Raw genomic sequence first — 14,000 nt, forward strand, 5'->3', positions numbered from 1 at the left:
CGAGGCGGGCCTCGGGGGCGGGGAGGTGGTCGTCGGCGTCCCGGGAAGGGCAGCGGGTGTCCCCAGCGCGGGGTTTGGGCTGGTCCTGCCGGGCGTCGGGGAGCGGCGCGGCCTGTCAGGAGTTGCACGGAAGTGGTTTGGGTGTAAATCTGAAACGTGGTAAATTAGTAGTGTTTTTATTCTTGTGTTTTGACTGCTTAGGGCAGCTGGTGACTTAATTTTTACGGAGAAGGCAAAAGTATTTCCCTCTCCTTTCTGTTTCGCCATCTGCCTGGAGTTCAGTCAAATTAAAGCCAAATGGGAAAACCCTGCTCTTTGGAAAAAGTGTCTCCTCTGCTACGTTTTCAGGGGCATTCACTAATTCTGTTATGCTTCCTTTGAGTCCAAACTAATAAGCTTTTTGTCTGACTTTCAGGAGCCGAAGACCTACGGGTTCCCAGCTGGAAGTCTAAAGACTCAGCATTTATTAGAATTAAATGAAAAATGCTTTGTATTTTACTCCTATATGCGAACCCTTAGAAAAAAAAATTCAAGTCATGGTAACTGATAGACGTGACTGCATTTATCTCCTTTCCTGTGTATATAATCCTGAGATTGTCATTATTGCTTGCTAAATATACACTATTATACGCCACTTAAAATTTTGCAGCTGTGGAGTGAGCTAAAAAGCTCACTCATGCTATTTCCAGTCTGCAGCTGTAGTGCTTACAATTTGGCTTTCCGATTCTTCTCTGCTTGGTGGTCATCTTTCTGAATTTCTCATGCTTCTTCTTCCTCCTCTTGTCAGTTCTCACTCGCTCCCCCAGTGTGCTCTGTGCCGTTGCTGTCTTGCAAGGCTTGAGAGTACAGGGCTCTGTTTTCCAGAGCCTCGTGCTCTTTCATGTAGAGCGATGCTCGTACTGGGTCAGTAGGAAGCTGAAGGGGATCTGATTTGAGTTACAGATGTGTTTTAAGCTGTAATAAAATGTGCGGGAAAGTGACAGTGATGTTGAAAACATTCTCTGCTCTTCCCTGTACGTTGCACTTCAAGACGGTTTTACTCGTAGTGCCTCTAAGCACTGCGATTTGTGCCGCTTTATACGGCGCCCAGTAAGTTACGCTTTTTGTTGTCGATGCTGCGGTAAGTACTGGTGGTAGCTGTCTGTATGCTTTTGCCGGTTGCCGTCTTTGGTAGAGGAGTCTACACGGAATTTGTGTTGGAAATGCACCTGGGGGGAAATGGGATAGTGTTTGTTATGTTGTGTGCTAGTGCTGAATGGGTGGAGAAGACATTTACCTGAGCCTGAAGGTGATGTCTCTGACTTCAGGAAGGCTTAGAGGAAGACTCGCTGGCTTGTTGGTGCCCTGAGTGCTCCTCTAAGAGAGTCTCAAACCATAACTTGCTACTTGCTGTTGTGACAAAAGCTTGGCTTTGATTTCCTTACAGCTTTACTTTGAAACTTCCTAGTGTGTAGTGTAAATATATGCATAAAACCAAATCAGTGTCTATTAGCTCTGCGTGATTATCTTATGTTGGCTGTGTTACACAACAAACACTTCATATCCGGACAGACTGGAATATGTTTCTAAACCAGAGCGTGGCTGGAGAGAACCTGGGTGAAAGGATTTTTGTAGAGGAGCGGTCTAGCAACTACAGCAAGGCGCTGGGTTCTGTCCCTGGCCTGCCGCTGCTTTACGGTGTGACTTCGGGCAAGCTGTCCAACCTCTTCCTGTCTTCAGCCTCCCCATCCTGAAATGTGGTTAAAAGTTAACATAAAAAAAAGAGTTGGGACCTTTCATTTGAAAATGCTATAGAAGGGGAAAACTATTCCCTTGATGTTCCTTAGGAGAAACGGGCTCAGGGAAGACCACTCAGATCCCTCAGTACCTCTACGAAGCAGGAATTGGCCGCCAAGGCATCATTGCTGTGACCCAGCCTCGCAGAGTAGCAGCTATATCCTTAGCTACCAGAGTCTCGGATGAGAAGAAGACAGAGCTGGGCAAACTGGTAGGTTGCTTTACAAAGTCTTTAGAGAGTTGGTTTAGTACTGCAGTGCCAATGGGACTGTATCAGGGCTTAATGGGCAAGATAAAAAACAGCCACTGAGTAATAGGTAGTCTTCATTTAATAATATGCCTGAGTGGAAAAAAAAAAAGGCTTTTTACCTGCTTCTGGGGCTCGGGGGGGGGCACGTGTGACTCTGTCTCTGTGGTGTTGTACTTGATTATTATCTGTGTTCCTCCATTTGAAAAAATACTGGTTAACGAATAAAACAAAAAATATTGCGCACTCTTCCATTGCTCCTTGTATCAAAAGTCACTGTCAAGGAGAGCAGAGTGCTGAATCTGTAGATCTGTGAATCTGTGGGAGAAAAGTGGAGGAGAAGGACTTCCCCTACATAAAGTCTTTGGAGAATGTGGAGTAGTTTCTAGCAGGGGAGGAAGGAGAGGAAACTTGGAGCATTTGTGATGAACTTCTAGTTGGGAAAAGGCTAACTGGGTTACAATGTTGGGAGCTTCCTTTAGGTGGATTATTAGATTTGTAAGGCTAACTGCTCGCAGACTGCAAATGCACCATTACGCTTTCCAGAGTCTCCTTGGAGTTGGCTCTGTCCGACGCCTTGACCAGAGTGCTTTGTAGTCCGTCCTTGTGGTACGATGGCAATGAGAAACGCAAGTAACTCTGTGCTTGTACTTTCTGTAACGATCACTTCCATAGGTCGGCTATACTGTACGCTTCGATGATCTTACATCTGATGAAACTAGAATCAAGTTTTTAACAGATGGAATGCTGCTTCGCGAAGCTATTGGGGACCCTATGCTGCGGAAGTACAGTGTTGTCATCCTGGATGAAGCCCACGAGAGGACGATCCATACTGATGTACTCTTTGGAGTGGTGAAAGCTGCACAAAAGAAACGAAAGGAACTGGGCAAACTGCCACTAAAAGTATGTGCATCTGGGATGGCAGCAAAGGGCAGGGATGGGGCCTGACCCTGAGCGCTATGGGTTTTTCCTGGGGTTTTCCAAAGTGTTTGAAATGTCAGCCTTGACTATTTTCCTGTTCCTAAAAAGCCCCTTTAAATCTGAATAGAACTTACGACGTGTGGGCCTGATATGACACATCTGAACAAGGTATCTGGTCACCTCCACGTTGCCTTTTTTCGTAAGAGCCCCTTGGGTGTGAGCTATAGACTAGAGACATTGTTTGGGGCGGTTTTGGTGCTGTTGCTGAGAGCACCCTGGATACAGGAGCTCTCTGTCTGATACGACAGCTGTATGACATGCTCACGCTGGGGAAGGAGATTGCGCATGTGTGTCAGGTGCACAAGAATTTATGTGAGTGCATGATGCAGTGTGTGAGAGCATGTTGGTTTTGATGGGGAAGGCATGCAGGGGACTGGTAGGGTCCTAGCACTGCGTCGTTCAACGGACCATTGTGCAGCCTAACTTTGTGGGTACTCAGGTCTGTTTAGTAAATGTTGGAAGAGAATTTTAACATGTCTTCGCTCATTTTATCGTACCAACATGTTATGCTTGTGTGATACCAAAGCTGATGGCTTTAACCGGAAGAGAATTTTAACACATCTTCGCTCATTTTATCTTACCAACATGTTGTGTGATACCAAAGCTGATGGCTTTAACAAGGAAAGATCACTCTCTTCTGTCCCAAACTCTGTGCTTTTTGCTGTTCTGAGCATATATCAGTCTCAGGAAGGTGACTTTTGGCTAGTCCTGACTGGTAAGTGTCCTGCTGGGTCTAAACTGCAGTGCTAACCCATCTTATGTGCACATTGAAGGTGATTATCATGTCAGCTACGATGGATGTTGACCAGTTCTCCCAGTACTTCAATGGAGCTCCTGTTCTCTATTTAGAAGGCCGGCAACATCCCATTCAGATCTTTTACACCAAACAGCCTCAGAGTGATTACCTCCAAGCAGCACTGGTGTCAGTCTTCCAAATCCACCAGGTATGGCAGTCTCGTCAGGTTTCTGCCTCCCGGGGGCCATGGATTGTTGGTCGGGGGGGCTCACAGGTTGCTGTGGCAGAAGACATGGCTTGAGCTTGATGCTGCCAAATCAGAGATGTCCCTGAGGTGCTCTGCTGCATCCTCCGGAAAAAGTGGATACTTGGGGAGCGTGCTGGGTTAGTGAGTTGGATTGGCTCAAGGGAGGGGTTGACAAATGCCGGTGTTATTCCAAAAGTGGAAAGAAAGATTGGAAGTGGTCAACCGTAAAGAGCCTTGGCTTGCAGTGGGAAATGCAGGCATAAGCTAACAGTAGCGTGAAGATGATTCTAATTTACTGGCAAAGGTAACCGCAGAGCAAGTAGAGCTCTATTAAAATAACAGCTCAAAGGCATTTTGTGACTAAATGTCTGAATGCAAAACTGCCACATGGTTAAATCATTTAATGAAACTGTTTATTACCCTACATTTAATGCTTTGAAGATGCTGCTGCTGTTAGGATTTTGGGACTTGCACATCAAGGCTGGAGTTGAAAGGAGACTGCTAAGCAAAGATCTCTGATGTCAATTCATACCTAATACCCAAATGTTCCTCTCACCTGAGTTTTGTGTGTTTACTGGCTTGTACCTGGGTGCTTGCTGGCTCTTTCATTTGCGTGTCCCAGACAGTTATTTAATGAAAGAGACATGTGACTTTAAACGATTTTTCCATCCCGTTAAGACTCAATCCTGCAAAATGCGGTTTACCCTTCACCTCTGATGAGTCCATTGGGAACTTCATATGCTGTGCATATGTTGCACAGCATGTATGTCTCTTCTTCCTTACCTGCTTTGCTGACTTGCTGTCAGGACAACATCTCATCACAATCTCAGTTCTCCTTCCCTATCCAAACCATCTTAACTTCTCACTTGCTTTTTCCTCTGCCTCCAGGAAGCACCCTCTTCTCAGGACATCCTGGTGTTTCTGACTGGTCAGGAAGAAATTGAAGCAATGACCAAAACCTGTCGAGACATTGCCAAGCATCTCCCTGATGGCTGCCCGCAGATGGTGGTGATGCCTCTTTATGCTTCTCTGCCCTACTCTCAACAACTCCGCGTCTTTCAGGCTGCCCCCAAGGTGAGGCAATATGATGGGTAAACAGGATGAGTTTGTCTGTTTGCTTGCATGAGTGTTTGGAAGAAACGTGGAATTTAAGGGGTTAAAGTGGTCTGTACTTACAGTAAGTAATAGTTTCGACTGTCTACTGACTTTAAGCTGAATGATTCTAGTGTGATATAAGACGATGCAACTGGGATGGTATTAACAGATACATATGATAAGTCATCTGGGGATCATAAAAAGAAGGAAGGATTAGGGGGAGTGAAAAGGGCAGAGGAATTGAAATTTGCCCCATTTCATAGGAATTTTATGTCCGTATCACAAAAAAGCTACAGCGGTTAATGGGCCAGCCAAATACTAAGAAAGCTAAAAACCTGGGCATATTTGGCAGGGCCACAAGAAAAGGAAATTGTTCTGCCTCAGGCCCTTTTGTACCTATTCAGCAGATAAACAGGGATTCAGGTCTTGTGCTTGTGCCAGAAATGAAATCAAAATGGTTTAAAGACATATTGATAACAGCTGTCCTGGGTGGTGTATTTTGTTGCAAGAAGTGTAAGCACATGCTTTAGAAACTGATTAGGAACTAGAGATTATCGTAATTTACGAGAGCTGGCATAGGAAACATGGTATGTGGTCATGGCATGCTGCAACGATATGTAGGCTTGGCCCACGCTGGTCAAAAGTAGTAGCGTTTCTTCATCGCAGCTAATCTAAAATGGCTTTTTACTGGCTTTAGTTTGCTCTTCCTTTCAGGGCTGTCGCAAAGTGATCCTCTCCACCAACATCGCAGAAACCTCCATCACCATTGCGGGAATAAAATACGTTGTCGACACAGGCATGGTCAAAGCAAAGAAGTACAGCCCTGGTGAGGAATTCTAAGGAACGATGCAGAGATTGTTTTAAGTTTTATAGAAGTTATTTGAGGCAATGAGCCCCACTGAGAGCTGATTTAAAACACCTTCTGCACTGTCTAAATTAATGTCCTAGGTTTTAGGTGTGGGTTTTGAGGTGGGTTTGGGTTTTTTTGAGTACCAGCAATGCAGCTGTAAAAATCTGTCAAACGAATCTTCTCTTTATGGACACAGTGCATGATAATTACCTTTGCTTGAGGGTGCTAAACCAAGTGAAGTCTGAGCAGTATTTGGATGGTAGACCCTGGGATTTCTTTGTTGTTAATCCTACGAAGTTATGTTTTTTTCAAAGCTGTGTGTTATGCAGACATTGACTGAAGTGATGCTTTTCCATACATAGAAATTGGTCTGGAAGTGTTGGCAGTTCAGCGGGTGTCGAAGGCCCAGGCTTGGCAACGAACAGGGAGAGCAGGGCGAGAGGACAGTGGGATCTGTTACCGGCTCTACACAGAGGATGAGTTTGAGAAGTTTGACAAAATGACAATACCCGAGATACAGAGGTGAGAAGAGAACCCTGATACCGTCACACTTCTTGACACACCTCTTTTAGGTACCGTTACAGACGGAGCTGCGTAAAGAACTGAACAGCAAAACTGGATCTAGGGTCTGACCGGTTGACTTTTAAGAAAAATGAACTCTGGAGACTAAACAGAAAACGTAGGAAGCATTTGCTCAGGGTGGACATTTGGGCTCTGAGTCTCCAAACATTCATGGGCAATAGTTCTCTTGACTTTCCTCCAAATCTTGGACCCGCCTCCTACCCTTCGTGGTTTAGGAGGTAAGGCTTCACCAGCCAGCATTGGACTAGTCTCTGTCAAGTTGCAGCTCAGATCTGAGGACTCCATCTCAGCTTATAGGCAAATAAAAGAAAAAAAAAAAATAAGAAAAAAAAAGAGGAGAACAATCTCAGTTGTTTTTTCTGCCTATGCAGGTGTAATCTGGCCAGTGTGATGCTTCAGCTCCTGGCCCTGAGAATTCCCAATGTGCTCACCTTTGACTTCATGTCCAAACCGTCTCCTGGTAAGTGGTTACAAAGGCAGCCTTGGAAAAAATTGACAAATGAGTCACTGAGGAATTGCTTCAAAATAATGTCTTCAGGCCAGCCAGAGAAGATGGAGTATGGAAGGTCAGGGCTGTGAAAGGGGAGCTGTCTCTCTCTGCTGCATCTTCTCGTGGTGGTCCAGAAGTCTGATTCATTCACTGCTCATTGCTTTTGCTCAGCCTCATCAGAGCAGCCATGGTTATGGCAGAGAGCTCGGGAGTCCAGCTTCCAAACAGAGCAGGGAGCAGTTTTGAGTCATAAAGAACGTGAAGGTGGGCCTTAACTGCCAAGGAAAGCCGTAGAAAATCTCACGCGGCTTCTGCTCAAAGCTAGAGATGGCAGCTTTAGTTTTGCCTCTGTTTTTGCTACTTAAATTGGAAAAGGTGATTGTTCTACTGGATAGGGGGGATAAACTACAGTTTGGGGCACTAATTTCTCTAAACAGAAAGTACTTGTCCCTCTGGCCAGGGGAAAGAGGTAGTGATGGTACCAGCTGATCCTTCACATCCCTGCCAGTGTCGGCCAGGAGGCCGCACAGCCTGAAGCTTCTTGTTTTGACAGACGCTATTCAAGCAGCGATTGAGCAGCTGGACCTGCTGGGAGCTGTGGAACGAAAGGAAGATCAGCTTGTCCTAACCCCCTTGGGAAGGAAGATGGCAGCCTTTCCACTGGAACCAAAGTTCTCGAAAGTAAAAACTACAGAAAATTTAGCTAATTTTTATCTCACGTACTCTTCCCAGTACCACTGGCATTTCTCTTCCAAACTCCTTAAACAAGGTCTGGAACTTGGGGCGACTGCAGCTGTACGAGTATATTTGCAGTATGTTCATGAAGCACAGCTTTATTTCCAGGAGCTGTGCTGGTTTGCTTGTCATTTGTTGTTTAATTCAGGGAGATTTTTTAAAAGATAATGTCTTTCCTCTGGCACCTCTGAAGCTGAAACAAGGCTAATTCCCTTGCAATTTCTGGGATTGCTGGTAGCGCTGTTAAGCAGTTTCATGAAGTGTCTGATGCTGTAGTTGATTTTAGTTGCCATGTTTGTACTGTATATGAACTGGCCAGGCTCAGGAAAGAGCATGACATTGCTGTTAAAGGTGCTTGGTGGGCCCGTAAGAGGATTTACAGTTGTCTCTAGGCCCAAATGTTTATGAAATTGTCCTAAGCAATGCTTGGTAAAGTTCCTGGGCTGCTGGTGAGCAGAAAAGTCTGCCCATCTGAAGTGGATTTGGTCGACCAAAAATCAGTTTTGTTCTGTGACTTGCAGACCATCCTCCTGTCCCCCAAGTTCCACTGTACAGAAGAGATCCTGACCATCGTGTCGCTGTTATCAGTGGACAGTGTCCTCTACAATCCCCCCGCCCGGCGGGATGAAGTGCAATCCATCAGGAAGAAATTCATCTCCAGTGAGGGGGATCATCTTACCCTGCTCAGCGTGTACAGGGCCTTCAAAAATGTCAGTGGCAACAAGGTAGGATGCTCTGAGGACACCAGCGCTGTCCGGGCTCATGGTGGTGAGGAGCCTTTTTGGCATACAGCAAAGTGACATCTGCATCCTTCACGGTTGATGCGATGTGCATCCTTCCAAAGCAATGAGAAGAGAAGACTTACTCATCCTTTACAATTGGGTAATTGGAGAAAGCTGTTCAAGTGCCGAAGGTTCCCTCAGAAGGCTGTAGCAAAACTGATTATCAAAAGCTTCGCAGAATCATAGAATCGTTTAGGTCAGATTGTTTAAGATCATGGAGTCCACCTGTAAACCTAACACTGCCAAGTCCACCACTAAACCATGTCCCTAAGCACCACATCTACACGTCTTTTAAATACCCCCAGGGATGGGGACTCAACCACTTCCCTGGGCAGCCTGTTCCAATGCTTGACAACCCTTTTGGTGAAGAAATTTTTCCTAATTATCAAATCTAAACCTCCCCTGGCGCAACTTGAGGCCGTTTCCTCTTGTCCTATCACTTGTTACCTGGGAGAAGAGACCGACACCCACCTCGCTACAACCTCCTTTCAGGTAGTTGTAGAGAGCGATGAGGTCTCCCCTCAGCCTCCTCTTCTCCAGGCTAAACAACCCCAGTTCCCTCAGCCATGAGGCCAGTTCTGTAATCGGAGCCAGGTATTTTCCTTCCCTGGTTCCAGCTGGAAACAGGAGGGAGTGGGAGAGTGTTGAGACTTGCTGATAAATACCCTAGACATGCTGTTTGGCAGGATTCATTGCAAAAACACTGAGTGTACTTACAAGCAGATTTTGATTTATCCTACCCTATAAACTCCTCAGTTTGATTTGTAGATCTGTAGACTCGTGTACCCCATTCCTTGCAGCATCTGTCATTCTTACATAATTTGTTTTCACCACCTGTGGGATAGCAAGTGCTGTTTCGCAGCACTCGGTGACCTTGCAGAGTGGGAAGAGAACAACAGCATGCTGTATCTTGGCGCTGTGGGAGGGAACGTAGACAGAAGAGAGTAATTAGGGGTAGAAACATGACAAGGAAGTGGGTTAGCTCCTTTTCTTCGAGAAAGATTGTGTGTTTGGAGGATTCTGCTTTTCACGATATCCAAAGACTGTCGTGCTTCTTGGGCGAAGAAACGGCCCTTTCTAACTCCTGGTGTCTCCACTGCAGGAATGGTGCAAAGAGAACTTTGTCAATGGCAGGAACATGATGCTTGTGTCGGATGTCAGAGCTCAGCTCAGGGACATTTGTGTGAAGGTAACTTGTTGCCATACTGTATTTCTTTGTTTCACCTGTTTCTATTTTTCTGTTTGTCCCCAAACTGATTTCACTGCGCACCAAGTCCCAGGAGTGAGAAAATGCGGTTTTGTTTTCAGTCTCCCATGAATAGTCAGGTAAAATTCCTGACTCTGCAGCTGCATCCCAAAACCTCAGAGCTGCAGGGCTCAGTGGGTCGAGGAGAGGTGAAGAGAGAAGGGGAGCTCTGGGAAGGCTTCTCGGGTAGAGGACAGTTTTTTTCCTAAGGGATTTGGCTGCTCTAGTGTAGATGTGACTGTGCTATGTGCACCGCTGATGGATGTCAGCCTCAGGCTGGCTTCTCACGGAGTCAGGCATTCAATTTAACAGCAGCTTTCACATCAGCACTGTTCCTGCCAGTCTCAGAGCGTAAGGCGCAGTGTGGGAGCTGCTGCTGAATTGCTTGCAGTCTGTACGTGACATGGGAGCTGTAGATGTGACTGTGCTATGTGCACCGCTGATGGATGTCAGCCTCAGCAGCCCACGCTGGCTGGCTTCTTCACGGAGTCAGGCATTCAATTTAACAGCAGCTTTCACATCAGCACTGTTCCTGCCAGTCTCAGAGCGTAAGGCGCAGTGTGGGAGCTGCTGCTGAATTGCTTGCAGTCTGTACGTGACATGGGAGCCACCGTTTGGCACCCCTGTCCCACTGCGAATGCTAGTTGGCCTAAAACTCTCTCCCAGAAGGAGAGTCTCGATCTATTTTGCGGCTCATCTTTTGTTTGCTATTAATCTGGATTAGCCCAACATCTACCTGAGCTGAATTCCTAGCGGTCCTTTTAAATTTCCCACGCTAGCAGGATTTCTGACACAATATTGCCTGACCTTGGAAGCCCACTAAAACGGGGCTGTGTTTCCCCACGAGGGTGCACATACATGCTTGCCTACTCTTGTGTCTCTTGCTGCTGCACAGCTGTCGATGCCAATCGAGTCCTCCCGCTCAGACACCGGAAACATCCGCCGCTGCCTGGCTCACAGCCTCTTCATGAACGCCGCGGAGCTGCAGCCGGACGGCACCTACAGCACCGTGGACTCTCACCAGTTGGTGGCCATCCACCCCTCCTCCGTGCTCTTCCACTGCAAGCCAGCCTGCGTGGTTTACAACGGGCTGCTTCGCACCAACAAGTGCTACATGCGGGACCTGTGCGTGGTGGATGCGGACTGGCTGTATGATGCAGCGCCTGACTATTTCCGCAGGAAGCTCCGAACGGCCAAGAACTGACCTGTGGGTCTGGGACCGACAGGTCCAGGGTTTTTAGGCTCACCCTAAACGACTTATTTTTTTTGTTTTGTAATGAATGTACAGGAGCGGTAGAGCTTTGCCTTGCAAATCAGGTAAAAACCTAGAGGAAAATGGCTTCTCCATGAGAGCTGGAACTCACAAGTCTCCGTGGCTTAGAACAGTCATCCTTTTTAACAATTAACCTGTAAAAGGGGAATGTAGTATGTACTCTGTGCGCGTGTGTATGTGTGTGTGATAAATCTATACTGGGGGGGAGGAAGGGGAGCTGGTATCAGATTCCAGTTTTTAACACTTACTGAAGTTTAACAGGCTTGTATATGAGGAGATGAAATCCTGAGAGCTCTTCTGAGCAAACTTGGTATTTTCGATGATTGTGCTTGTATCTTTAGCAAGTTTTATTGGGAAAAAAGGAGAAAAGAGTTTTAAATGTCTACATACAGGGAAAAAAATGCCTTTTTTTACTATTTCTAGAAGGGAGGTGCTACTGTCTTTTACCTCATCAAACATCTTTCTGCCTGCATGTCATGTTCACCGTCTTATTTGGGACCATACGAAGGCCAGTAATGGGAATGCCTGCTTGGACCAGGTCTTCACTGCTTGCGTCTGAGCCTCAGGGGCTGGCAGTGGTTTCTTGGAGAGGTTGTCCAGCTGCCTGCGTGTTTGGCGTCATCTTTGTTCACCCTTTTGCTGTTAGGGCGTGTTGTTCCTCAGCAAATACTTCTGGCTTTTCTGACTCTTCTCCGTGTATTTCTGGCTTTGGAGTTGGCACACCATCTGTAACGGCTAATCAGGCCAACTTGAGGAAGACTCAGCAAAATGAGAATGAAGATGTGGTTTGGAGATTGGACTTCCTTTAAAGGTCCTCGATTCATCAAATGTTTGCGTCTTGTGCTCTGACACCAGTGCTTCTTCCCCCTTCTGCCTCCCCCAGCCCTGTCCCAGTTATACTTTGGTTTTCCATTAGAAGTTTGGAGCTTGACATTGTCAAGAGCCACAGCTCTACCATTAGTATCTATTATTTGTTTTTTCTTCCGTATTCCCTTGGCATCTGTCTTATCCATCTCTTTCTTCCCCTGTTGGAGAAAAGTGGCAATAACAAACTTAATCGTCTTTTTAAATACTGGAATTAAGAAACTAGTGCCACTCCAAAGGGAAAACTTGTTCTTTAATGTGAAGGAAAGTGGATTTATTCCATTATCACTGTGTGTTGGTCGGGGGGAGAATGTAAGTTGTTTTTAAATGATATCCTAAGTACTTCTAAAATAACCTCTCTGGGAGAGGTAACTTCCAGTTTCAACAGAGTCTGTTGACATAGTGTAGTAATTTATACAGATTTTTGGATGAGTTGAACTAAAGCAGGTTAGGTGTCTGAAAGGGAGGGAGAGGAAGCTGTTCTGCACGTGCGGTGTCATTGTGTGATATACATGGGCTGTGATGGGACTGGGGGGGTTAGTCCTTGTATCCTTCAAATAGCAACTTTAAAAAAAAAAAGCTTATAACACATTAATGGGGCCGCTCGCTATTGGCAAGCCCTTGTTCACTCCGTTTGCTCGGGGAAAGCTGCTGGCTTTGCTTGTCATCTGTGGGGACGAGCTGCACTTGCCACATAATAATTTGTCCTTTCTGGTTACACACATCACGGTTAACGCATTGTAATGTGCCTTTTCTTTGGGCTCCAGTGTTGGCTTACCTTGGTTTTATCTTTGAAAACTGAGGCAAATACCTCTTTTATTCTTTTTTCTTATATATATATCTCTCTCTCTCTCTATCTATATATCTATATATATATCTTTTTTTTTAATTGCAACGTCACTTGTGCTGATCTGTGTCTCCCAAAGAGTGTAAGTAGGTACCTGGTGTACCTGGAACGGTCTCATCTCTCAGCCTGTTCCTAGGAAGGGTGATACTGAATGTCTGCAGGGGCGCAGTGGAAACGGACACACATCCCTTTGTTGTGCCTCTTTGCAAAAAATACTGTTCTTTGGTGGTTTGAAAAAAAAAGAAGAAAAAAGAGTGGTGAGTGGGGCACGGGCAAAACTTGCCAGTTTTGTATGTATGACCAGCTGCAGTTTTGGATTGGTATTTCAAGAGTATGCAGCTATTTCAATTGTTCTCACTCGCACGAATTGCAGGGAATTATCAAAGCACTGTATCTGTCTATTTCTTGGTTTTACAGACTCTGCATCTGTAGGGGAAAATGGGAGTATAAGCACATTTTGTTTGGGCAGTCTAATTTAACAGTCTAAGGGAGGGGATGGGTGTTTATTTAGAAGTAATTTGTATATTTTTCTCAAAATAAAGAAGTGATGGCAAAAATCCAAGTCCTGGGTGTTGTTTTGTGAGACACGAAAGCTGTGTGGATGGAAGAAACGACGGTTTCTGCCGGAAGAAGAGGAGGAAAGGAAGTCAGGTACAAGTCCCAGCGTTCTCAGTTCTTGTGGGAGCGTCTTCATTTTACGCAGGCTGGGGTGTCTGTGTGCAGATGTTAAAAGAGAGGCTGGTGTGGTGGGATGTTATGGTGGGGCGGTGAATCTGTGCTTCCCGTTGCAGAACGGCCCCGTCATTACGTGTGCGGTGCTCGAACACCAGCGTGGAGCTGGGAGTAAAAATCCCGCTCCTTCGATGCGATGCGGTGATATCGATGCGATGGGGTGCTAGCGATGCTCTCCTGCTACAGCCTTGCCGTGAGCAGCAATAGTGCTAGCTTTTAGGCAAAGGGAACGCTTTATGCCAGGAAACGGTTTGCCTTGGTCAATCTTCCCTCTAAAATATTTACTGCCAAAGGAGGAAAAAAAAAAAACCAAAAATTACTTATTCTGAGTAAACTGCTGAGGTGTTGCCAGGAAGCTGGCTATTCTGGTGAAGAGTGGGGCGATGTGCGGGAGTAAAGCTTTCACCACATAAGCTGCTTTTTCTCGTTGCAGTCAAGAGGGAAGCACCAGCGTTTTTTCCACATCCCTAAAGCTTCCTCTGCGCCTTCACCGGTGCCCCAGCCTCATCCGAGCGCC

General features: G+C 46.0%; 1 protein-coding gene across 1 annotated transcript; it reads left to right on the forward strand.

The window, feature by feature from the left end:
* The first annotated feature begins 1,820 nt into the window (after positions 1–1,820).
* Positions 1,821–12,526, forward strand: DHX33 (DEAH-box helicase 33). Its single transcript, XM_009276410.2, has 11 exons — positions 1,821–1,987; positions 2,699–2,926; positions 3,778–3,948; positions 4,876–5,061; positions 5,797–5,908; positions 6,295–6,454; positions 6,886–6,974; positions 7,558–7,685; positions 8,261–8,464; positions 9,624–9,710; positions 10,663–12,526. The coding sequence occupies exons 2-11, from the start codon at positions 2,768–2,770 to the stop codon at positions 10,969–10,971; spliced, it is 1,605 nt and encodes a 534-aa protein (XP_009274685.1). The 5' UTR covers positions 1,821–1,987; positions 2,699–2,767; the 3' UTR covers positions 10,972–12,526.
* The last annotated feature ends 1,474 nt before the right edge of the window (positions 12,527–14,000 follow it).

Source organism: Aptenodytes forsteri, unplaced genomic scaffold, assembly GCF_000699145.1.
Source record: "Aptenodytes forsteri isolate BGI_AS27 unplaced genomic scaffold, ASM69914v1 Scaffold209, whole genome shotgun sequence".
In the NCBI taxonomy this organism is placed as follows: Eukaryota; Metazoa; Chordata; class Aves; order Sphenisciformes; family Spheniscidae; genus Aptenodytes; species Aptenodytes forsteri.

Excerpts from the sequence above, each read along its gene's own strand:
- DHX33 (XM_009276410.2), top strand. The coding sequence starts at position 2,768 with ATGCTGCTTCGCGAAGCTATTGGGGACCCTATGCTGCGGAAGTACAGT. Across the intron at positions 5,062-5,796 it reads TCTTTCAGGCTGCCCCCAAG|GGCTGTCGCAAAGTGATCCT; the intron begins GTGAGGCAATAT and ends TCTTCCTTTCAG. Across the intron at positions 8,465-9,623 it reads AAAATGTCAGTGGCAACAAG|GAATGGTGCAAAGAGAACTT; the intron begins GTAGGATGCTCT and ends TCTCCACTGCAG.